At 37.9% G+C, this 24,609-nt stretch overlaps 1 protein-coding gene across 9 annotated transcripts in view; it reads left to right on the forward strand.

The window, feature by feature from the left end:
- Positions 1-24,278, forward strand: part of GPAM (glycerol-3-phosphate acyltransferase, mitochondrial) — a 30,532-nt gene extending 6,254 nt beyond the window's left edge. For 8 of the 9 annotated variants that reach the window (XM_077182885.1, XM_077182883.1, XM_077182884.1 and 5 more), the window contains exons 5-22: positions 1,323-1,396; positions 4,277-4,390; positions 5,639-5,788; positions 6,351-6,447; positions 7,471-7,607; positions 8,911-9,010; positions 9,742-9,954; positions 10,334-10,447; positions 12,374-12,459; positions 13,395-13,510; positions 14,288-14,358; positions 15,478-15,742; positions 16,247-16,389; positions 17,709-17,786; positions 18,560-18,700; positions 19,422-19,611; positions 19,721-19,779; positions 20,967-24,278. In XM_077182885.1, the coding sequence (XP_077039000.1) occupies positions 1,323-1,396; positions 4,277-4,390; positions 5,639-5,788; positions 6,351-6,447; positions 7,471-7,607; positions 8,911-9,010; positions 9,742-9,954; positions 10,334-10,447; positions 12,374-12,459; positions 13,395-13,510; positions 14,288-14,358; positions 15,478-15,742; positions 16,247-16,389; positions 17,709-17,786; positions 18,560-18,700; positions 19,422-19,611; positions 19,721-19,779; positions 20,967-21,083 (2,265 nt within the window). In that variant the 3' untranslated portion in view covers positions 21,084-24,278. The remainder of the gene's footprint in view (positions 1-1,322; positions 1,397-4,276; positions 4,391-5,638; positions 5,789-6,350; positions 6,448-7,470; positions 7,608-8,910; positions 9,011-9,741; positions 9,955-10,333; positions 10,448-12,373; positions 12,460-13,394; positions 13,511-14,287; positions 14,359-15,477; positions 15,743-16,246; positions 16,390-17,708; positions 17,787-18,559; positions 18,701-19,421; positions 19,612-19,720; positions 19,780-20,966) is intronic. The other variant, XM_054637089.2, reaches the window with a different exon arrangement.
- Positions 24,279-24,609: the final 331 nt, after the last annotated feature.

Below are 24,609 nucleotides of genomic sequence, written 5' to 3' on the forward strand. Positions count from 1 at the left end.
ACAGAACCACATGCTCTGCCTGACACAGGACTGGAGAGGAGTTAAATGAGGAAAAGCTGAAGTGTAACAGTACTGCTGGAGGATGAGTTTTGTAGTGAGGTTTAACCTGACACTTGGAGCACTGGTATATACAGGTATAGACTGGCATTCAGTGGTACTGTACTTTGTTGCTGATTGTTTGGGAGACCAAGAACAAGTCATCTTCTCTTTGCCAGAACACATCATCAGCTTATCACATCCACAAAAAGTCACCAGTGTATAGTCAAAAAAATTAGCATAACATGGAAGTTTCCTCTTAAGGCCTCAGAGCAACAATTGGTTGATTGTACAGCATGGTTGTGCTTTAGCAGGGAGCAGAAGACTCTGCTCTCACTGTAGCACGTAATTTCTACCTGATTTGCAAATGATGTAGGACAGTCATATATTTTAATTTTGTGGTAAATGGTGTGTCCTAAACAAAATACAAATGACTCTTACCTGACTCCCATTGCAGAATTGGTGGTGAGATTGTTTTGCAGCTCTGCTGTTGCTGGTGACCATCTTTCTCTTTGCTGTCCTTTTTTTTGTCTTCTTTGGCATGTACAGTTCCAGTAGTTTTAGCTGTAGTTCACTGCTGGCAAGGTACCAATTTTATAATTCTATATCATTTAGGTAGAAAGAAATCAACCTTTTGGTCAAAGTATTCACTTGGACTATGGAAGAGTAGAATTTAGGTCTTCCTGCTAAGGAATATTTGTTGTGGAAGTGCTCCTAAACTCACCCCACTTAATACCTTGGCATGTGGAGTCTGTAACAAGGCTGGACTGAGTTTGTTGTTCAGGCAGAGCAGGAATGTGGAGATTTGCCACCTAACCATGGATGGATATCCTGACCCTTGGGCTGTTGTGACATGATGCTTGTTCTGCTGGCAAACTGGATTCTACAGACTGAGCATCAAATGCTGGTGGTTACAGTAATGCCCAGTGTGGCTTAATAAAGTTCTGTCTCAAAGATGAGTTCTGTATTATGATAAGTCCTGGTTTATATTACATCAGAATCTGCTGAAATACTGTGGCTTGAAGAGTCTAACAGTACAACCACACAGTAAAGCCTAGAGAATGCTTTGAAAGTATTGGACTTGGGAATAGTGATTAGAATTCCATTTTCATTTTAGGAGTTTGTGTACTGTATAGGCAGGTTCAACACTTCTCTGGTTTTGGCTTTGCTTATAGTACAAATAAAGAACATTGCATTATCTTAAATGTTATGATGAATGTAACAGACAAAGCTATTTTTATGTAATGAAATAGTCCATCAATCTTTTTTTTTTCTTGGTTTTACAGGATAACTTCTTCAATTCTAGTATTCCTTCTTTGGGTCTACGTAATGTCATATATATCAATGAAACACATACCAGGTATTGTAGCAAGTGTTTCTTTTGCTTTTAAAATTCAATGTGCTCTGATTTTATGACAGAGAAATCTTTATTATGATCTGGACTGAATTGGTATATATTGTGGTCCTAAAATGCAGAGATTTGGTGCTGACTTCAGTATCGTGCTTGTTAAATCTGGCTGTGTGTATTTGGGAACTGGGCAAAGTCCTTTGGGGTTATAGACAAGAAGTATAGGGGTCAAACCTGTTTCACAAAAAACCCGAAATTTTTTCACAAAAAAAGTTCTTTCTTCTTTCATGCAAATGGCAGCAGCATCTGTGGCATAATATTGAGGGCACCCAATTTATTCCCTTATGCAGAATGACTTCAGGCTGCCCTTTAATTTACTGAGCAGATCTGGCTCACAAGTTAGGTGTTGACTATTACCTCTTATGGCAATTAACCTGATTATGTCTTATGAATCTGTCTCTTCTCTGTCTCAGTGGCAGAGTGCAGGTTCTGAAATGTGTGGTATAATTAAAAAAAAATCTCAAAAATGAAGATGGGTCTTTGCGCTGTTGGAATCATATCTTATGTTCTGGGATGAAGATACTGGAATTGCACAAAAATATTCTGTTCTTTGGAAAGTTAATAATGCTTGCTAAGTTTTTCTTACAGAAATCATTAGCATAAGTAGGTCCTGCAGTGTTTGTTGTAGAGTCAGAGCAAACAAAGAGAGGCCAGCAGCCTGAAAGAAATGAGCCAAAGTGTCTGAGAGAAAGAAAGGCAGCATTGTGTGTGCTTGAGAGGGAGAAAGCTAATGTTAGAAGCTGGTCTTTATTAAATTTATTTTAATTATGGGTTTTTTAAGAGTTGAGCTTGTAGTTTGGAGTACAGAAAAATAACAGAAATACTGTTTTACTTTTTAAAAATCAGTTTCGAAAGTCTAATGCTTGAATGGTTTTGAATGGTCAAAGTTACTTGAATTGAAAATATTAGGAGAAAAAAATACGGGTTAATGAATTAGTCTGAAATAAACACATCTAGCTCAGAATAGTGAGAAATATAGTGTCATTATAGTGTGAAAATGGGCAATTTTAATGAAGTTCTGATGTCTCATGGGTTACACAGTCACAGGTCCCTGGCTCTAGAAAGCAAGAGGGGTTCTCTTTAACTGCCAGCATGCTGTAATGTACTGACAGCCTTTATCTGAGGTACAACTGCCAGTTTTAAATGTCTCTTGACTGGTTCATTCTGTGTCATTTTTGTCTTCTCTTATTGATACATGATCAGAAACCAGATTTTTCCAATTAAACTACATTATGTCTAAGCTGTAAAATGAATGTAGAAGCTTTCATACCTTGACAGATCCCTGCAATAGCTGTGTGCTGTTCTGATATGTTCATAGTTACCAAAGAATATTGTCAGAAAGCATGTCCTTTGCTTTCTAGAAAAATCAGTAAGGCTCTCAAACTTTAAAGAGAAGGGGAATAAAGGAAAAAAGCAATTAAAACTGGGTCACCAGTCTTCTCTGACAGCACAAATAGCTGGTCTGAAAATTTATGTGATCATTCCATGCCGCGGTGTGCCCATGGCTCGTGCATGTGCACCCATCTTAATTACAGTTCACTCTAGGGCTTTGGCCTTTTGCAGTGTAAAAGTTCTGTCTCATCTTTCCTTGCTGTTTTTAACACATGTATAAATTTACTGAAGTGTGGTAGGGAGGTTTAACAGCCAAGATCAGTAACTCGAGTGATGACAGCGGGTGAGACGTTGGCGGGGCTCCAGCATGGAAACCACCATGAGCTTTGTCACCCATGGTTCAGTTTGGGACACTCACTGGAGCAGCAGCCAGGCATTGCACCAGCAGACCCTGGTGCAGGTCAGCAGACAGGACAGGAGTTTTGCATAATACTTATTGCTCTGGGCTTAGAAATTGCCAGAATTTAATTTTTCATCCAGCTATTAATTCTGCCCCATCACATCATCTCTGCTGTTTGGGGGTCCCAGGTGTTTGGTTTGTGTAAGTGGTGGCTTGTCCTGGTAAATGAGGGAGTGAGGAGAGGAATAGTGATGAATATCCACTGTGGGGAAAGGGGTGTAAGCCATTCCTGTGTCACAGGCATCTTCTGTGATATTGGATATTCCAAATAACATTTTCTCAAGTGATTTCTGCTTGTATGACTGAGAGAGTAGAGGACAGGGTTAATTAAAAAACAAGGGACTGTCTTCATAAATTACCTTAAACACTTGAATTTGTAGTGAGATTTACTGATTATTTTGTGGTTATACTCTTGCTAAAACTTTACTAGGAGAAGTAATGGAGAAGACACATAGGACTGGGTGTTTGAGGACACTGTAAAGGAAGAAAAGCTAACTAAAAAAGTGGGTTTAGTTTTGATGGCTAATGCAAGCACATTTTCCAAAGTGTTTGTGAGAGTTTACCCTGTGCTTACGTGAGCAGCTTTCCCAAGAGGACTTGGTGTTCCTTGAAGAAGTTGACAAACCTCTCAGCTGGGCATTTACTTTCCTTGGTGAAAAGGGGCACTAAATTGGAAATCAACACTATCGCTTCTTTTGGCCTCACTGAGCTGGCGAGTTGGTTCTGGGGACAGACAAAATGTATCTACTGGTTTGGTTGCTGTACTCCTGTGATTCTCTGGGTGTTTTAAGGCCAGTGTCACCCTGAGTTGAAGGGGTGCCGATGTTGGCTCAGATGTTTTGTGCTATGCATGAGTTGTTTCATCTATAACATGAAGATATTGGCAATTTACTGGAAGATACAGAAGCTTTTAGACAGCCATTTATAAAATTTTACTTACTTTTGCTTCTTAATTGCATTTTTAGTTGTTTTTAATGCTATTGTTTTTGGAAGCAAAATATTTTGAGGATCACACTGAGATACCCTTCATATTTTTGTAGGTACAGAGGGTGGCTTGCGAGACGCTTTTGCTACGTCCTTTTTGTGCAAGAGAGAGATGTTCATAAGGGTATGTTTGCCAAGAATCTGACAGAAAATGTGCTGAATAGCAGCAGGTAAGATAACACAAAATTAATTATTTTAAAAATTTATACTACATTAAAATATGCCTTAATTTAGAAACTGCAAGTCAGTTTCTAAAATCAGACTATTTAAAATGCTAGTAGATGCAGTATCTTTAGCACAGTCTTTCAGGAATGTAGCTTGCAGTTTCTGTTAGAATAGTAAAAGAGGGGGGTTTAAGGATTACAGGTCTCTGAATGAATGGTGTGTAGTGGGGGAACAGCAGACAGTACACAGAAAAATAAATTGATACATGAGAGCTCTTCAAACTTCTGTTTATCTAATTCATATGTAAGTCATTACCACTGAAGTCATACTGCAGTCATCAGAAATTGTCAGTATTTCAGGTAATAGGAAAGCAGCATTTTGGAGTACTCTGAGTGTACACCTGGAGAGTACAGCAAAAAATGGAAAAAGGCTGTAGAATGGAGTACCAAGCCTTAATTTTGTGGGGCTTGTTTTCTGTTTCATATGCCTCACTTTAAATGGCATCTTGAGCCCCTGATCAGCTGTTCAGGTGTCAGTTTTCTTTGGACACAAAGAAATTCAACCACCTGCTTGCTCCTTGAGGCTACTTTTGTCAGAGGGCACACACTGCCTACATTAACATTCCTAATTCTCCTGAATTTTTAAAGCTTGAGTCACATCTGAAGATGATAGTGTTGCTTTTGAAAAGTAAAGCAGACTGTGTTGTGCTACAGTCAGGGTGTCTTAAAGCTACTTACGGTCTCTTGGGTATGTTTTAAAGGGGGAAAATAGCCTGTATAAAATTTTGTTAGACTGGGTAAAACTGAGAATTCAAGGGCAAAAATAATCTAGAAGTTCAAAATAGTAACTGCATAAATCTGTCTAATGAGGTATGTGAAATTGCTGTGGCATGAAAAAGAAAGCATTAACAAAAATGAGACTGCACCTGTTCCCCCTGAATTTTTAACTTTATTAACCATTTCAGAAAATTGGCAGTCACTTAATATTTTAATATTAGTACCTGTGAATTGTGTATGTACTGTTTCATGTAGTCACCTTTGAGCCCATTCAGTCATCACCTGCCTCTTAAATTAGAGCTTATAAAACTGAATCAAGTTTAATGCATTTGGAGTACACAATAGTTTAGTGTGGATGCTTTTTATGTTTGCAAGTTACTCCTGTAATAATATGTAGCTCATTCCTAGCTGTTGTTGTCTGTATTTTCGACTCTTCTGTTGTGGGGCTGTCTCATAATCTTTACTTTTTAATATTAGAGTCCAGAAGGCCATTGTAGATGAAGCTTCTGAGCCAAGTACTCCAGGCACTTTTGTTCAGACAGATCCTAAAGCTATCAACAAAGTGAAGAAAAAAGCTAGGAAAATTCTCCAGGAGATGGTAGCAAACGTGTCCCCTGCTTTAATCAGGTAAGAAAAATGTCTCATCACTATTGTCAGTGAGTGGAAGAATAGACAAGCTCTTTCTGCATAATGCCAACAAAAATAGTAGTTGTTCTTCATTTTTAGATGCAGCAGAAGTCTTCTGCCTTTATGAGGAATATATTTTATGATAAGATTAAATACAAACTTTTCCTTCTCTCACAAACCTAGTTTTGGTGCTAATGCTTGGATCAGTATTGGCAGCATTTGTTATTTCAGGCTCATATGGGCAAGAACAGCTATCTGCAGCATCACAGACCAAAAGATAATTTTTCCATTAGCCTATTCAGTGTTATAATTTGTAGATATAAGTATCTCAGGGAGAGTCTTATTTTAGATAAAATCTTCTCCTGTGGTATCTACATTTACTACTAGGGATGATTTTGTCTCTGTCATGTTCCTAGTTCACAGCCTTCACTGAGGTTGATACAAGATTTTTGTCATAACTGCAGGAGGCTGAAATGTGGCTACTAACCATAGGCAAAACCTCGTTTAACAATTGGATTTTATAGTAATTTTCGTTTTTTGAGTTGCGTTTGTTTTCCCTTAGGTTGACTGGCTGGGTGTTACTGAAGTTGTTTAACAGCTTCTTCTGGAATATCCAGATCCACAGAGGTCAAATTGAAATGGTCAAAGCAGCAACAGAGGTAAGGGAGGGTGGGAAAATGCAGTAAGGCGGATTTCTGAAGTAGTTTCTAATAATATTTGCAGCACTTCTCTTTTTGTGAGAGTTCCACTAAGTCTGTATGAAATGCAATTGTAGGTAGAACTGTATTGTACCTGAAATACAATAAGAACACTGTGAAATAATGTTCATTATTAAATATATGCTCCTAGAGTTGTGTAACCTAAAATACTATGTGAACTCTGAGTTCACCTTTGATTCAGGATCAAATTTTAACTATTAGGCTGAATCATTATCTCAGATGACCTTGCATCCAACATAATTTCTGCTTTTTGAGCTGAGGCAGCCAGTAATAAATTAGTAGATCTAGTCAGGATTTTTCACTTTCACTTTGATTTGGAATGAAAACCTTTAAGAAACAACTTTTCCCATTTCTTACTAGAAATCTGTTTCCAGTTTTTCAGTATTTATTGAAATTGGTCAAACAACCTCCTGAATGCTACCATTTTCTTTACACTCAAATGAATCAACTTGTCTTGAAGGATTTACCTTAGCTATATTGATTAGATAAATGAAACAAATAAAAAAGTTCTGTTCTTTTCTGGGTTTTTTTGAATATTGTGTTTGGGAAACTCACTATTCATAAATCCTTGCTAATATCTAATAGAATTACCAGTACTTTCGTGTCAGTGAGGATTTTCCACATCACTTTAATTGTTTGATTAGTGTCTCAGAGCTGTGAGTCTGAAGAAACTGGGAGTATTTGTTTCCATTATATTAACAATGATTACACTGTTAATGTAATGGATACAATTGAAAACTACAGTCCATGAAAACTAATACTAAAGACAAGTTGACTAAAATGTTCTCATTGTCTGAGCTGAAGGAAAACCAGAAGTATACAAACTCAATTATGGTAACTGGAAAATACCATCAGTTTAGATGAGATGATGCTAGCAATCTCAACAGTGGATTTAGAAAAGGAGTAATATTCCATGTTTCTTACCAACTGACTTGTATCTTATTCCTTCTCTCCCCACCATAGATGAATTTGCCTCTTATCTTTTTGCCTGTTCACAAATCCCACATCGACTATCTGCTGCTTACATTCATTCTTTTCTGCCATAACATCAAAGCACCCTACATAGCTGCAGGGAACAATCTCAACATCCCCATCTTCAGGTAATAACCTCTCCTTGTTTGAAATAAGACTGGGGTGGTGGGATCTGATCTACTGCACAAAATGTCTTAAGTGTAAAATTATCTGAAAGTTATTGGGCCGTCATGTAGAACTACTTTGGTTCCTATGACATGTTCAGAGAGGGAGCATCACAACATCCTTCTGAGAAACTCTGTTACAGCCTTAGTAGGGTAAGGAGAAAGGATATTCCTTTTTTGGAGTCTCAGAGTGTTTAGATGAGTAAGGAAAGATGATAAGGGAGAAAGAGTTGTGAATGGACAGCTCTTCGTGCAGTTTAGTGAGCTGGCTAACGAGCAGCAACAGTACTGAGTGAATAATACTTTGTGGAAAAGTATTCCCCTTGAGCCTGTGTTTAAATTATATTTCTGGTGGCTGAAGAACCTGAGCTATTTTAGATAATGTTTTGCCACTTAGACAGAATTTGGGCATATTTGGTATCTAAAGAATGACTGGATATTATAGGAAATGATGAGGAAAGAAGGGGACTGCCTTGGCTTCAAGGGTGTTTTACACCCTGTAGGTGCTGGTCTGTAAAAATCCCAGTGAAAAAGGCATTCATATAAATTAGCAATTGAAATGCTAGTTCTTAGTGCCAACAGAAGAAAGAAAGTTTAGCATAGATAATCTTAACATTACTTTAGGCACTGGGCACCCTGAGTTCTGCAGCATTCAGCAGGCCCATGATCCACACATAGCATCCTGTCTGCAGAAAAGTATATTCCTATTTGGTCTTTTGAGCCAATAAAGGATTTTGTTTCAAGAAAACAGCCCTATTCATCATTGCTTCTGTCAAGCAGAAGGGATATCCTCATGAGAACTCCTTGCTGCACTGTGAGATAAATGCAGGACCATGCAGGTGGTGTAATTGCTGGTGCCAAGTGGGAGCTGCCTGCAGATTGCTCTGTTAAAATCAGCTGGGTGAGCTGATTCTGCAGCTGAGGGGAGTGTGCGTCACACCATGGGCATGCAGGCTGTGCAGCACAGCATGGACTGGGGCCAGCTCAGGTGAACTCTTACATGGGTCACCAGCATCTCAGTGTGCAAGAACCTCTTGGTCAGTGACCTGTCAAGGCAGTGAAGTGGAGCAAGACAGTGCAAAGAAGCCAGTTCATAAGTGAAATAGAAATTTGTGTAGTCCCATCATGTGCAAGTAGTGTAATACAGTTTAGTCTTTAAGAATTTCAGTTATTTGAATCCCTGTTGTGTGCAAGAAATTATTTGTTGGAGATGTAGTAGTTTCCTGCAAGCTGAAATCAATGAGTCTAATCCTTCTTTGGTGTGTAGCACATTGATCCGCAAGCTGGGAGGATTTTTCATTCGTCGGAAGTTGGATCAGAACCCTGACGGTCGTAAGGATTTCCTGTACAGAGCTTTGCTCTATGTGGTGTGTATTTCTTGTCTTTCTTTCTGTAGGCAGTGTTTCACTTGGGTGGCAAGTGGGAAAAGTGAGTTCCATCACTTTGGAGATGTATTTATTGCTTTAAATTTGTCTTAAGTTTTATGCTGTAAAAGGGGATTCATTTTTGTATGAAGGTTTGAATTTATAGAATTAAGAAAACTGCATGCTCAGCTCTTTTGAGGATGAGCAGATATCCACCTTGCATAATCCTTATTAAAGAATGTGGAATTAATGCTCTCTGAGTTAACTTATGCTTGTTTCACTGATGTCTTTTGTTGTGAAGCATCTCTACACTGATTCAGTTAATACAATGGAAGTCTGTTCATGATGGGCTGATGTAATCCTTTGTGCCATTCAGTGTAGTAGCTGTATTTGCATCTTGGAAGATGGGATGTGCTGGGGAACCAGAAGGAAAGATGAATGTGAATCAACTGCATCAACCATTGCTAGAGATGCTTTTTGAATAAATGTCATTATACTGCTTGTATATTCATGCAAATTCAGTTGCACATAGGTCTGGGCTTGTGTCAGGCATAAATTACTGGGGTTTTTTCCCACAAGTACTCATGCCAAGTCATGATCTTCCATTGCTTTTAAAAGGAAATGGTTGCCAACAATATACCTGAAATATAATTGTATGTTATTATATATATATGTATGCCAGTATCATTAGATACTTACTTATTTTTTCTCTTTTCCAATCTTCTTGTATTCAGCACATAGAAGAACTGTTGAGACAGCAGCAGTTTCTAGAAATATTCTTGGAAGGCACACGGTCTCGAAGTGGAAAGACATCTGGAGCTAGAGCAGGTCTCCTGTCAGTGGTGGTGGATGCTCTCTTCTCAAATGCTACTCCTGATGTCCTAATTATACCTGTGGGAATCTCCTATGATCGCATAATTGAAGGTCACTATAACAGTGAGCAGCTGGTAAGAGCAATCAAACAACTTGCTTTGCCTAGGGGATTTTCTGCTTGTGTGCAGGAAAACCTATTACATAGTTAAAGGTTGTGCTAGTCCTCTGTTCATGGACTCAGGGTTCGAGTTGAGCCATGAGTCACAAAATGTCTCTGACAGGGAGTGCTGAGGTACAGGTGACAATCTTCTAAATGCAAATTCATGACATGACAAGTAATATGTTCAAGGGGATATCCACAGAGAAAAATAGTTCTCTAGATGTACTTGAAGTTATAAGGTGTGTCAAAAGCTTTGGGCTTGCTTTGTCTGCTGTTGCATGCATTTTAATTTTAAACATAACCTTTTAATTGCAAAGTGGAAGAAAAGCAAAACAACCACCTATGTTTTCTAGGGCAAGCCTAAGAAGAATGAAAGTCTTTGGAGTATAGCTAGAGGAGTCTTCAGAATGCTGCGGAAGAATTATGGGTGTGTCAGAGTAGATTTTGCACAACCATTTTCCTTAAGAGTAAGTTTGATATCTTAAAGTTCTTTTTGAAGGTTCGACATTTTTGGTTTTTCAATAGTGGGACACATTTATTTTGATTTTTTCATTGTGGGTTATCATCACTAGCATTATCTGATGCAGTCCATTCTGGCAGGACAAAAGTATCTCTGTTTTTGATGAGTGTTTGAATCTTTGGACACATCTGTATTAAGCTGAAATAGTCTCAGAGTTGATATATTAGTTTTGAAACAGTCTAAGTATTCTTTCTGGTGGGGTTATTTGTTTGTTTAACAAGTGATCTGTAAAATGATCCTAATACTGTCTAGTAATTCTTTACATTTGGAGTTGAACAACATTTGGAGTTGATGGAAGCTGAATACTGTTTTCCAGTTAATTTAATGACATCTGCACTGGTTGAGGAAGGGCATTTATCTCACTGGATTTTTAAAATTGCTAAGAAAATTAGTAGCTATAAAAGTGTCATGGGTAATATATCATGAAAATCTGTATATTCTTTGAAAGTCATCATTCATTATTAGTTCACAACTATTACCTAGTTTCTCAGGGAATGGGATAGTGTGGCAGTATCTGCCTTTACTCTAAATTTTCTCAGATCTCTTTGCAGAATATGCTGGTACTAATCTCTATTTCACTAATCTGTATTCTGCCACAGTATACCTTATTTTTAGTGTGACTTTAATAAGATTAAGCACTGCAACAACAACTTACTAGAACATTATTCAAATTAATTAGGTGTTCTTCTTTCTGCCCTATTTCTCTCAGAAAAAGCAGTAGGGTTGGAGAGCTTTGGAGGGTTCAGTTACCACAGCATGAAATTATTGTGACCAGCTGCACTGCATTATAATTAGTGTAGTAGGGAAAGATACCAGTTCACTTCCAAAGGAGAAGGCTTGGGCTATTCTTGGAAGGGAGTTAACAACTCTTCTTGGATCAGTGTAAGGAAAGGAGGGCTATCTGCCCTCTTAATCTAGTGAAAGCTAATCACTCTGTACCTTCCCAGCAGCCTCTGTCAGGTCTCATTTGTACCTGTGTTCCTTATTGTGCCTTAGAATGGTGATAAATGACAAAAATCCTTAAAGTGTGCCTTAGCTCACATTTGGAGAAGTGTAACTGTAGTTGTGTCACTGCAGGTTTTTCTAAAGCACATGAGCTTTGGGGGTTAATTTTGGGCATCTGCAGTTCTATGAGCACAGGCTTGGAAGCAGAAGAGTGTGTGAAAGAGGCTGTGGAACTCTTTTAAGCAGCTTTCCTGGGAAGGAGCTGTTTTCCTGACCAGCAGGTTAAGTGGCTCTTTAGTTTCCCATTCTTTACAGAAACTGAGGGAACACAGTGTCCTGAAAACAGAAGAGTGTAAATTTTAACCTATAAGGAGAGGAGTTTGGCTTTTGAGAAATTTGGGATTCAGGAATTCCAAGCATGCAGTACCCTGCCTCCTTCCTGGGGGCTTTAGTTTGTGTCTTGCAACCAGAGTTTTGTACAGCAGTGTTTCCCTCTCTCCTGGTGTTTGAGGGAGGCAGGAGTAAGCAATAATTACAGTCTCCATGCTGGTTCTGAATGGGTGCTAGCTTTTGTTCTCATTCACGTTAATGAGGCAGTTCTCATTAATTTAATTGTGGAACTCATCTCAAAGGAGTTGTTCACAGCAGGGTGCTGACAGAGGTTATGTATTGTTTTCATTGCAAGTTTTTTTATGAAGTACAGATTCCTTGCTGTGGGAAGTCTACTTTTTGCATAACATAAAGTAAAAAGTGAATAAGCTGTTGAAAACTTTTAATATCTCTGACCTTATTACTGCTTTTTTAGTGTGAGCTATTTTTAACCAGTTGAATTTTTGAATAATTGCCTTTTTCCTGTAATAGCAGTATTAGTTGCATGCAAGAATAAGGTGGAAAAAGTATAAAAAATAATGAGCCTTTTTTTTAACAGGAATATGTAAACAGCCAAAGCCAAAAACCTGTGCCTGCTCCTTTTTCTTTGGAACAAGCTTTGTTACCAGCTATACTTCCATCAAGGTAGAGATTTTTTTGGGGTATTGTTGAAAGGGAGGACAGGTTGGGATTCATTTGTTAGTTTATCTTTTTAGTGTTCTGTATTACATTCCAAGCAGTGCTTGAAGTCCCCATGGATAATCTAATTGTTTATAGAAAAGTGCAAAACTTAGGCAATTCTAACTGCAATTTATTCAATTTATTATAAGAGTTACATTCTTCCTGATGAGCTCTGTTCCAATAAATTTAGGTAGACTTTTTTTTTTTTAAGTAATCTCTGTTGGTTTGTTTATAAATTTTATGGAATAATTTAGGGGGGAAAATGCCATGCTTAGGGAAAAGTAAAGGATTTGTTTTTAAACCTCACAAACATTTCACAAGGTTTTTGGAATAATTCCAAAGCAAATAGGACCTGTGAGTTGAGTACTCCTTGTTTTCAAGGAGATGACTGTCAGAACTGCAAAACTGCTTAAGGATTAGTTCTACATTTGTTACATAGATAGACATTTTAGCTGGTTTTTTTAGGAGTTACACAAACCTATGTGGTCCTGGTGGGGGCAAAGTCAGTTCTGTACCTTTAGAAAGTTGTAAGTCCATACAAAAGACCATTTCTAGTTTGTAGAGGAGCTGGACTCTGTCTTTCAGGTAAAGTTGTTTTTTCTACTGTTGTCCATATTCGTTGAAGAAAAAAGAGCAATTGGTGTTACAGCAAAGTCATGAGTAGCCATAGAAAATCTTGCAATTTTTCTTCTGGTAGTCTTATCATGGATTGTTCTGCAATGCAAAGAAATAATCAAGAAAAGTTGGTAGAGCTTTTTGCTGATAATATTTTCTGCCCCTACCAGACTGTAGTGGTATTTTGTGTTGTAGTTAATGTTAAGTGTACATTAAAAAAATCAGTTTATATTGTTTTGATCAGAATCCAAATGTCATCATATTTATTTTTGTTCTGCATTCAGACCTAATGATACTGTGGATGAAGGTGCAGAAGCCTCACTGCCCAACTCCAGGGATATCACCAGTGAACCCTTCAGAAGAGAGCTGATATCCAACTTGGCTGAGCACATTCTGTTCAGTAAGTGTTGAAGAGTATCACTACCACAGAATCATAGGGTGATGAGGATAGGAAGGAACCTTAAAGATCATCTCATTTCAACCCCCCTGCCATGGGCAATGACACCTTCCACTGGAGCTGTCAGCTGCCTGTTTGGTTTTGCTAAAACATGAATTTTCTGTGTAGTAATGTCACACTTCCTAATTGTCTCCATCCAGGTGATCATTTCATGACTTACATAATCTTGACAATTGTCCATCCTTTGTCTCCCTCCTTTCTCTTCAAAGTTTAATAAACTCCTTTTCTGATCAAGTAGAAGATTTTTATTCTGTTTGTTGGACTAGTACACTAAACTTTCTGTACTTTGAAGTGCTTGATTGTCATATTGATGCACTCAATGCTTGTCTCTTCATGTAAGGAGCTATTGGAGTGTCTTAATGGCATTATTTAAGATCATATATGAGCTCATCTAGCTGCATGGACCAGTGTTGCCAGGTTTTATAGGTTATGTGATGTATGCTTCAGTCAGTAGTATGTGGCTTTTGGTACTAGAGATACACAGGAAGCAGTACTTACCTTAGTAAATATTTAATCTTTATTTGGCCTTCTTAGTCCAAGTTACTTTGATTACTTTAATATTGTTTCTAGATACACATAATACACTTTGTATTTTATTCAGTGGGTACAGTTCTGTGCCCACATCCATGTAACTAGCTTTTAAATAGTGGGTACTCTTTCATTTGTAATGGTATTTGGAATGTCTCAGATGCTCAGCAAGTTTATCTTGTTTACCTCTAGCTGCTGACAAGTCCTGTGCTGTGATGTCTACCCACATTGTTGCCTGTTTGTTGCTGTACAGACACAGGCAGGTAAGGCTTCTGTGTTGCTTAAATAGCCAAACATTGTTTTGGCCTTATTAAATTATTAAAAAAAAAGTATGGATTTTACTATTGCATGATACTGATTAAAAAAAGAAAGAGGCATTTGAATTAAAGTGGATTTCAGGTAGTCTGAGTGCTGATATTTTAGTTAACAGTGGGTGCTTGAACACAAGCCATTACTGATGGGATGATAATAAATGCTCATGTGGCAATATATCTTTGTAATTCAAAATGTTATGTTTTTATTAAAGATTACATGGGTTTCATTTACTGTGTTAGGGTTGTTTTTTAGATCTCAAAACACATTCACTACTGAATACTCTAGAAACTGTTCCATTAATTTCCAAATTGATTTTACTGTTTCTCAGTATTAAAATAATCTATCACAATGGCAGAATGATACTAATGTTTACCTGAGGTCTTGTGCATGAAAGTTTGAAGAATTTTTTTTTCCTCCTACAAGTTTGTTTTGTATTTTTTCTAAAAGTCCTTCAAGTCTGAACATTTTATTGCTTGTAAATTGAGAACAAATGGAAAAATATTGGTCACTTGTATAATCCTGCTTGTGGAGGAAGTGTTACCATTCTCATCAGTCCAGTCTTCCCAATTTCCTAACACAGTGGAATCAAATAAGCATTTTACAATGTGATCTGACTCCATCTTGAGAGAAAACAAGAAAAGGAGTTGCCTGAGGAAAGTCTTTTCCTCATGGTCCACACCAGTTGTTCCATTCTGTTAAGTGCAATATTCCCAGCTAATTGATCATTCACTTTATAGCATAGGTAATGGAAACATGATACTTCTGACCTGGTCTTGAGGTATCTTGAGGTATTCATGTCTCTGCAGGCTGTGAAATAAACCAAGAAGCAAAGAAAAACCTTGCATTCCCAAATAGTTCCATGGCTGTAAAATATAATTGCATGTAATTCAAAACATGTGGAACTACTTCATCAAAACCTCAGTGAAAATCACTTTTTCTGATATGACTGTTGTGCTTTGGATTATTGGTTAGTGTATTGTGTTTGATATATACCTGATTATGTGGTTTACTGATAGATTCCTGTGCAGAAAAATTGTTTAACTCGGTGATTCTGTGTTTATTTGTAGGGAACTGATCTTTCCAGACTGGTAGAAGATTTCTTCTCTATGAAGGAGGAGGTCCTAGCCCGTGACTTTGACTTGGGATTTTCAGGGAACTCAGATGATGTTGTCATGCATGCCATCCACTTGTTGGGGAACTGTGTAAATATCACAAACACGAGCAGAAACAATGAGTTCTTCGTCACTCCCAGCATCACAATACCTGCTGTCTTTGAGCTCAACTTCTACAGCAATGGAATACTTCATGTATTCATTAAAGAGGCTGTTATTGGTATGTTTTGGGGTTTATCAGGGAAAGACTTCTGTGTAACCCTTGAAGTCAGAGTATCTGCACAAAAATCCCCATCAGTTTCTCGTGTTATTTCCTTTAATACAAATTTTCACTTCCTGTTTCAACTCACGTTTACCTTAACAAACAATTTTAAAGCAAACTTGTATTTTGTTTGAGGAACATTCCCATTCTTTTTCCCCCTCATCCTTTATCTTTCTTTGGAAGTATTTTTGTATTGGTCACTGCCATAGGCAAGGCACTATCAGAGTTCTGAGCCAACATGGCAAAAGCTGTGTTTTGGCGAGCAGTATTTTAATGAGATTTTGTTTTGATCTGACATTACTGGACAAAACATAGTGGTTAAGTCTATCTTTATTCCTGAATGGCATGTGTAATATTTGACTGCTTTTAGCCCCAGAAGTGAATGAAACAGAAGTTTGATGTTTCCTTTGCCATAAAGCTCTTTGGAAAATTAAACTTTGCCTGTGTTTGTTTCTGCTCCAGCCTGCAGTCTTCACGCGATTCAGAGCAGGAGGTACAGAAATGGTACCAGTGGTGCTTCTCCCAGTTTAATCAGTCAAGAGCACCTGGTCAGAAAAGCTGCCAGCTTGTGCTACTTGCTTTCCAATGAATTCTCTGTGTCTTTGGTAAGTAATTGCATTAATGGTCCAGTTTCTGTTCTGCTTGCTACTTTAAAATTACAGGATGCTTTCTACAAGTGTCTGTTCACTGTCAGTGCAGTGTGATGGTGATGGGTATCAGTGGCTGAGTTCCACCTGCTGCTCCTGCCAGTGCTGAAGTGGGTGATGCTGGGCTGGGCCTGGGACGTTTCTGCTGTGCTTTAGGCCTTTCCTGAGCAAGGCAGCATTAAGAAGCCCACCTCGAGTTGTGGGAAGCTGAGAGAGCAGCTTCTCTAACCTATTCTGTATCATTCCTGTCATTAGCTCATCACAGCTGTATTTGCATTTTGCCCAAAATATTCATTTATTTATTTTCTTACCTAAAGAAACAAAAGTCTTTGTGAGTACCCAGCTCCTGTGAGTTTGCACAGGTGATTGAAATTGTGTTGGGAAGTAAGGCTCCATATTCTAAAGATATCCCTTATTTGCATAGGAGTGCAGTTCTCATGTTGTGCCACACCTGGTACTTAGTGGAAATTTTAAACATGGCCTGACTTCAGTTTTTGTTGTTACAAAACACTGACGAGAGTTGATATTATCTCACTTTTCAGACACTGCATACTTCCAATTTTAAGTGCTAGATGTTATTTTCTCTTATGTGTAGAAGTTGCTTAAAATTCTAGAGATTCTTCAATTAGCTCTTACATTTGTACTCATATTTGACTTGTGCATTTTTACAGAAGCATAAGCCAAATTTAGTATTTTTGTCTGGGTAGTAACGTTAGCTCATATACTGGAGTTCTTTAGTAATATTTTCCTTCTGCTTTCAGAGTTAATAATTGATTATTATTTTTTTAACTAAGAATATATTTCCTAAATTATTATGAATAATGTAAAAGAAGTTGGATTTTTTTTATTCCATTTCAAAACACGTAAGAGAATTTCTTGGAAGTGTCATTTCCTTTAAATTCCAAATAGATCACTGTTATGAGTTTCAATAATTTTAATTTTATGATGATTTTATTCCAGAACTGTTAACAAACTAAAATTTGGTTAGAGGCTATTAAAAAGGGAGAATATTTAATGTGTCTTTCTACCAGTGGTAATGCATTTTGGAAAAATCTTGGACATGTTTTAAATATCCTATTTCACTACAATTTTTTTTAATGCCTGCCAGGATAAACACAAGAGTGGTGCAGTGGGATTATGCTGATAAAAGTTTAACAGCTTGCATAAAAGAAATAATTCTGCTATATCTAAAATATTCATACTGAGCAGGGAATGATGTTGCTGTAATGGGTGTAATGAATGTGCCTTTTTCACTGCATTCCTTTTGTGTTGTGCAGCCTTGCCAGGTGATCTATCAAGTTTGCCACGAGTCTGTGGAAAGGCTGATCCAGTATGGCATTCTCCTGGTGGCTGAGGTAAAGTGGCAGAGATGTTGTAGGATGGTGTGCTGTACTATGGGTGGTTTATGCTCCTTAGTTGTGAGACTTGTTCTAAGTGTATGTTGTTACTGAAAGCTTGTACAATGTGCCCAGGACTGAGGCTGCTTCACTCCTCTGTTCCTAAGTGTCAGACAGTTGGGTACAGTCAGCCTGTGATGCTTCATGACTCTGTGTGTAATTTCATTTTACCAGTAAGGCTACTAAGGAAGATACCTATTTTTGTACTGTCTTGAAACTTGGGATTTATTTTATTATTGGAGCCCTTTCAAATGTAGCATAGCTACATGGATTTTTTTACTTTCCACTCTACAGGAGTCAGGAGTCCAGACCTTTTGTCATTCTTTAATTCCTTTGCATTGATCTCAGAATTACTGTAAAACTCCTCAGCTTGCAGTTTCAGGGTTGTAGGGGAGTCTCTGTATGGTGCAGTTTGCCAGAGGTGGAGAGTGCAAAGAAAACCTTAGGACTGGAGGCAGCTGATTCAGCGTGTCTTTGCTTCATAAACTTTTTCTTTGTGTGCACAGTAAACAAACCTTGACACCCAGGAGGAAGCAAGAAAAAAACCCAGTCTTTTTCACCAAATGTCTCTTCTCTCTCCTTTTCTCAATGCTGCCTATAATTGAGTCTCACCTGCATCCATTAAATGGTGGTTAATAAATGCATTAAGTCAGATGAAATTATAAAAGAAACCTATTGCTTGCCTGGATTTGGAGTTTTACCTATTTACCACCTTGTTTTTGAAATTTAAGCAGGATGATCAGGAGGATGTTAGCCCCAGTCTTACAGAACAGCAGTGGAATAAAAAACTCCCTGAGCCATTATCTTGGAGAAGTGATGAGGAAGATGAAGACAGTGATTTTGGAGAGGAGCAGAGAGATTGCTACCTGAAGGTAATATTTTCCTTGTAATGTTGAACACTCTTGTGAGAATTATAAATTACTTTGGTTATTCAGGACAGGTACTGATAACTTTTTTTGGTGGGTGGGTTTTTGTTGGTTTGCAATGTTAGTATTTTTGTACAGTCCATTTGTCTCCTTCACATGAGGAAAATAGCTAAAGAACCATAAACAGTCTTTACAGGGAGGTGGGGGAGCAAAGGGTTAGAGTCCTGAAAACTGAAAAAGACTCAAGTACCTTGGGTTTATTCCTTACAGGCAGCCTAAAAGAGGCACATCCAGCTGGTATTTATATTCAGCCTGTGTTTCACTTCATAGATTGCTTATGTTGATTTTAGGTATATTACTAGTTTTCTCAGAGCTGACACAAACACTTTAGGATATCTCGTTAACACATGGAAACTTCTGTCTGTCTCTGTGAATGTAGGGCAGCCCTTCTGCTGGCTGCAGAACAGCATGATGTCTTTAATTTTATCTTGGGAAAATAGTAATACTCTGGAGGAGGAAAAAATAGCCTTGGTCTGTAATGTTCAGTGCTTGTTTTGTCCCTCGTGATAAGCCTCTTTTTTCTGCTATGCTCCCATTTTGTGCTGTGCTCCCACACTTGTTTTTGTACAGGTTTTTGTGCTTTTGGTGTTTCAACATGTTATGCCTTGCAGGTCATTTCTGGTTTCCACTGGTCTCTGTCACTGAACCTTTTGTTGCCTTTCCTTAGGTGAGCCAGTCTCAGGAGCACCAGCAGTACATCACTTTCCTGCAGAGGTTACTGGGACCATTACTGGAGGCATACAGCTCTGCTGTCATCTTTGTGCACAATTTTAGTGGTCCTGTTTTAGAGTCTGAATATATTCAGAAGCTACACAGGCACTTAATAAGCAGGACAGAGAGGAATGTTGCTGTGTATGGTATGTTAAACTGGTTTTGGAACTGGGTTTGATGCATTCTGTTCTTTCTACCACAAGGTAGCCCAAATTGAATTTCAGTTTGTTTATCTCTGGGTTTTCTCTCTTGCAGCTGAGAGTGCTACCTACAGTCATGTGAAAAATGCAGTGAAAGTCTTCAAGGAAATTGGAGTAAGTGTTTGCTGCTCAGAGCTGGGGACTGTTAAGTTTCAGTTCAATAATGAGCACAATTTGGACATTTCATGGAATCTGTTCAGTGTAATTTTAAAATCAGTGATTATATCTGTGGAAATGTATTTGGGTTTGGAGCATTTTGGTTTCCTTTAGGCTGAGGGCTGTAACAGAGACCACAAGCTGCAGAACAGGGCATTTCTTGCCTCTGGGAAGGCAAGAATCCTCTGTCTGGATGGATGGGTGACTAGACATTTTTATTCACAGCAAATGAAGTTCCTCTGTTCTACTCTGTGTCCCTATTGAACAATATTGAAAGGCTGAGAGCATGTTCTGTGCTCAGTAACAGCTCAATTTAATTTTGAAGTCTACTTAAATCTTTATAAAAAAGCATTAGTTATTGAGTTTTGGCTTAGCAGTGATTGATGCTTCAGAAGAACCATCCTTATACACCTTCAGTGTTCACCATGAGGACACAGGTCTTCTTTAAGATAAATATTTAATTTTGTACTTTACCACTAGTATTTCAAATCATCAGTACCCGTCTAGATTTTGCAAGTGAAATGTTTTTCTTTCATCAGGCTGGCATGGATTCCTGAATGCCACATAAGATACAGCATTATAATTTGGAAACTATTGACGTGTAGGCAAAATGTTGCTGGGTATGGGTTTTGAAGTTTTTGCCTTTAAATTCCAGTGTATTGAATAATCCAGCAATAGTTGGCCAAGTAAAGCTTTCTTTCTGTAGACTGAATAGCTGTGAGGAAAGCACATACTGAATCCATCATTTTCCAGCAGCAGGATAAACCAGAATGAGAAGTGGAACTAGATAATGTTTGTTGAGCACCTTTTATAGCATAGCATCTGAATTCTTGTTTTTACAGTGCTTCCACTTTCAATCAGATGCCTTTGATTGGTTCTTTTTTCCCTCACTGTTAAGATTTGGCTGTTTATCACGCACTGTACTTATTTCTCAATTTCTTTTCTTCCATAACCCCTGAAGGGCTTCAACCTTGAGTGAATTCTAATAATACCTCAAGGCATTGCCATCTAAGCCTTCAAGAAATGAAAAGAAAGAAATCTTGTAAATGAGGGAAATCTTAGTATAGACCATAACATTTTAATCTCAGAAGAAGGAAGATTCCTTTAACATGGTGATGCTTACATGTGTTCATGCTGTGCTTCAGGTTTTCAAGCAGACTCAGCAGAGGAAAGACACCATTTTGGAACTTGGCACTACGTTCCTACCTCAGAGCAACAGGCAGAAACTGCTGGAATTTGTCATGAGCTTCATGGTGTTATAGACCACACACAGCACCTTTGTCCAGGGACACGAGGACAGGTTTTGAGACTGTGGCAAAGCCTGGGGACATTTGCTAATCCTTCAAACTGTAAGGTGCCACTGTCTGGGTAAGGCCTTCTCTGACTTGAACTACTGGAAGACAAGTGCCTTCTTACGTGTGCATTTATGGGTTTCTTACAGTCCCAGTCACGTTGTAATACAGCGATACTCAGATGACACTTTCGATACAAGCAATTTACCTTGTTGCAAAAAATGAGATAAATTATTAGACTTAGATGTAAAAAAAAAAAAAAAATTTTATCAGTGTTACATTTTAAATAAACTTTTAAAGACTGTAACAGATGCACAAATACACATATTGGTGTTCTGTAGCTAACCCTGAGATCTTGAGTTTAGTGGCAACACAGCTTATGGCTTAACCAAGTAACTTTCATTCCAATTCAGTTTTATTGTTTTAATAAATGGCTCAAAAATTTTGCTTAGGCAAGCTATATACTTCATGGATAAAGCCATAGTTTTTCATAAGTGTTAACATAAATGCCAACATTCTAATGAAAATTACAGGTATACAGACATCTGAGAATAATGATCATGTAGCAGGTGATTGTGAGAAAAGTCAGCAGGCACACCTTGCACTATTAAAACTGTGTAGTGCAGTGGTAAATTGCACTAATCACTGCTGTCAGGAAGAATGTGAGTAGTGTTCTTGCTTTTATTATGGCATCTGTCATTCAGCCAGATGAGTCAGGAGACAGTTGCCTGAATGTGAATATCTTGTAAAATCTTAGATTATTATTTAATTGAATAAAAAAACCTAATAAGTTCAGGGTTTTTTTTTTTTTGGTTTGGTTTTTTTAATTAATAGGATGTCAGATTTTTTTTAAGTGGAGTAAAGTCTTGATTTGGTGAAATAAGTTTTAATTTTGACCCTAAAAATTTCAGCAATAATTTTGTCAATTCTTTGGAAACAAGTGTTCATATTATATTCTGTTGTTGAGCAGACCTAAATTGGTATGAAGTAGTACCTCTAGAAACACAGAAATATAAACAATGTACTTTAGACTGTGATCTAACTGACTTACAAATGAAATTAATTCACAGGCAAAACTGAATGATTAATAAATTCTGTCCTATGAAACAGGACTCTGGTGTTGCAATTTGATCCTTTTTCATGGAGGAATTGCACTGTAGATTTCATCTTCTCTTCATGTGAGGGCAGATTAGATTGCAACCTGTAGTCCTGTATTTTAGTACAGCTGATTTGGCTGAAGCAATAATTTGGTGGTATGTGAAGATGGTTTGCTTGTGAAATGTGTTTTCCCTCCTTTATGCCTTCTAGGTGAGGGAAATTAAACATTTCCTTTGCTGCATTGCTTTGCTTGATTCTCACATCCTGGCCTTGTGAGCAGAAAATCCTCCAAACTTCATCATGTAATCTCTGTTGCTTAACATAAACATGGAAAATCATACTTGAATCCCAGCACTTGCACTGTTATGCCAGCACAAAACTGATGCACACAATTAGAGTTGTGGCCAAGGAGCTTGCATTTGTACTGCACATTTGTCAACAAGAATATTTCTGTAAGTTTTTTTATTAAATGCTATTAATATTTGAAAGCTGCAGTTTATAGTTTATTAGCATTATACTGTTAGCACTGTGAGATGCATGTGTTTTGTCACTAAACCAGGTGCTCTACAACACTTAAAGAATTTCTGAACCAAAGCTACATTAATATGGATAAACACTGACCCTTGAGTCGCTTGTGTTCTTATGTCCTTCTGCTGTCTCAGCAGGACTGACTACATCACTCATAATTTGTTTTGTGAAGGCTACCAGCTGTTTAGAAAACAGTTTCATCTCATACTCACTGATGTGCACTGTTCATCCACCTGATGAATTCTCCATACAATGTTTGTTGCTGATGGCTTCCATTTAATATCAAAAAAAGTCTAGGTGCTTCTGAATAACGAGCTCTCATAGTTTACTGCACTTCAGCAGATCTGGGGTGTACTAACAGCAATGTTTGTACATAATTTTTTTTTTAAAAATGAAGCAATATGAAGCAAACAAAACTTGAGTCATTTTATTAAGAATGTTTTGCCAACGGAGGTATTGGTTACCATAAAACCCAGGAGTACTGTGGTCACTGGAGTGTTCTGGCTAGGTGTTGCAACTAAAATAATTTATAGCTTACATTAAAAAAAATTAAATAAATCTGGTTAACATAAATCAATGAGTTGGTAATAATGCATGTGAATACACTTTAATGGATACTTATATATGCAGGGGGAGGGCCACCTCTAAAACTGTTTTGGTTTTGTATGAAAAAAAAACCAAACCTGCATGTGATAGATTGGTACTATGAATCATATGCCACTGGAAGCCCTTGCATTCTGCAGCAAGTGTGTATGATGTATACATGTATATATGCTAGTATGTATGTTCTGAAACACAACATCTATGCTTTTCCCTAAAATTAAAGCACAGAATGTAAAATTATCAGGCTATAACAGTCAAAGAGACTGTACCAACACTTGCACTGTATTTACACCTTCAGTGTCTTCTGATTTTATTAACTTTTCATGTTTGCTTTGCTGTTAAAATTCCAGGTCAAGTTGATTCAGTAAAGTTAACCAGTAAAAGAGAAAAGACTGGCCCTGAATTACCATAACTGTATTTTAAGACTTTATAAAGACTTACATGGATCTCGTAATTCTTATGAGCATAATACTCAGGTGTGCAAACCTTTTTGGGCCAGTGTCTTTTCATGCTATGAGAAATTTAACCTCTCCACGCCCATCCTGTAGATGTCCCATTTTTAGAGAGATGGAAATGTGGGATGGCACTCCCCGTGTTCCATGAGTTCACTGCCTGTAGCCTGGGCAGGGCATTGGCTCTGTGCTCTGGGCAGGGCAGGGCTGCACTCGCCACCTCTGATCAGGAAGCATAGACACACACTTGCATTCAGCTGCCTGCCTGCTCCTCAGAGAAGTGCCCCAAGCACCAGGTGGAAGAAGGTTGAGCTGGGAGGTGATGTAAGATACTGTTGTTTTTGTGTTTCTGTGCTGAGAGCCGGGAACTGCTGACTGGAGAATGTTACTGTGTTTTACCTGTTATGTGTAATGCGTGTTTGTTGTAGAAGCACAGAGGTGTACTGGAGTCATTTTAATAAATTAAAACTGTTTGCTAATGTGACATTTAACAAGCTCTTCTAGTGTTCTTTTGATTTATTTTTTTGTTGTTGTGGGTTTTTTAAAATAACTCGCTGAGATAATTCATTCAACAACTTTGTTACACTGCAGGTAGTTTCTGAAATGAAACCATTAAAATCCCTCATTGTAGATGTATCTCTACCAGTGTATGAGCTGGTGCAGAGACACTTAAAAAGCAGGTTGAAGTGACATCCCAACTCCTGAGCCACTGTTTTTTTGCAAAGTGGAGGTGCCATTTTGCCTCTCTGTTCCCCCATCCCCACAAGGTTATTGCACATGGAGTTCTTTTGCAGTTCCTTTCTCCTCATGGGGGT

This window comes from Agelaius phoeniceus, chromosome 9 (genome assembly GCF_051311805.1).
Source record: "Agelaius phoeniceus isolate bAgePho1 chromosome 9, bAgePho1.hap1, whole genome shotgun sequence".
Classification (NCBI taxonomy): Eukaryota; Metazoa; Chordata; class Aves; order Passeriformes; family Icteridae; genus Agelaius; species Agelaius phoeniceus.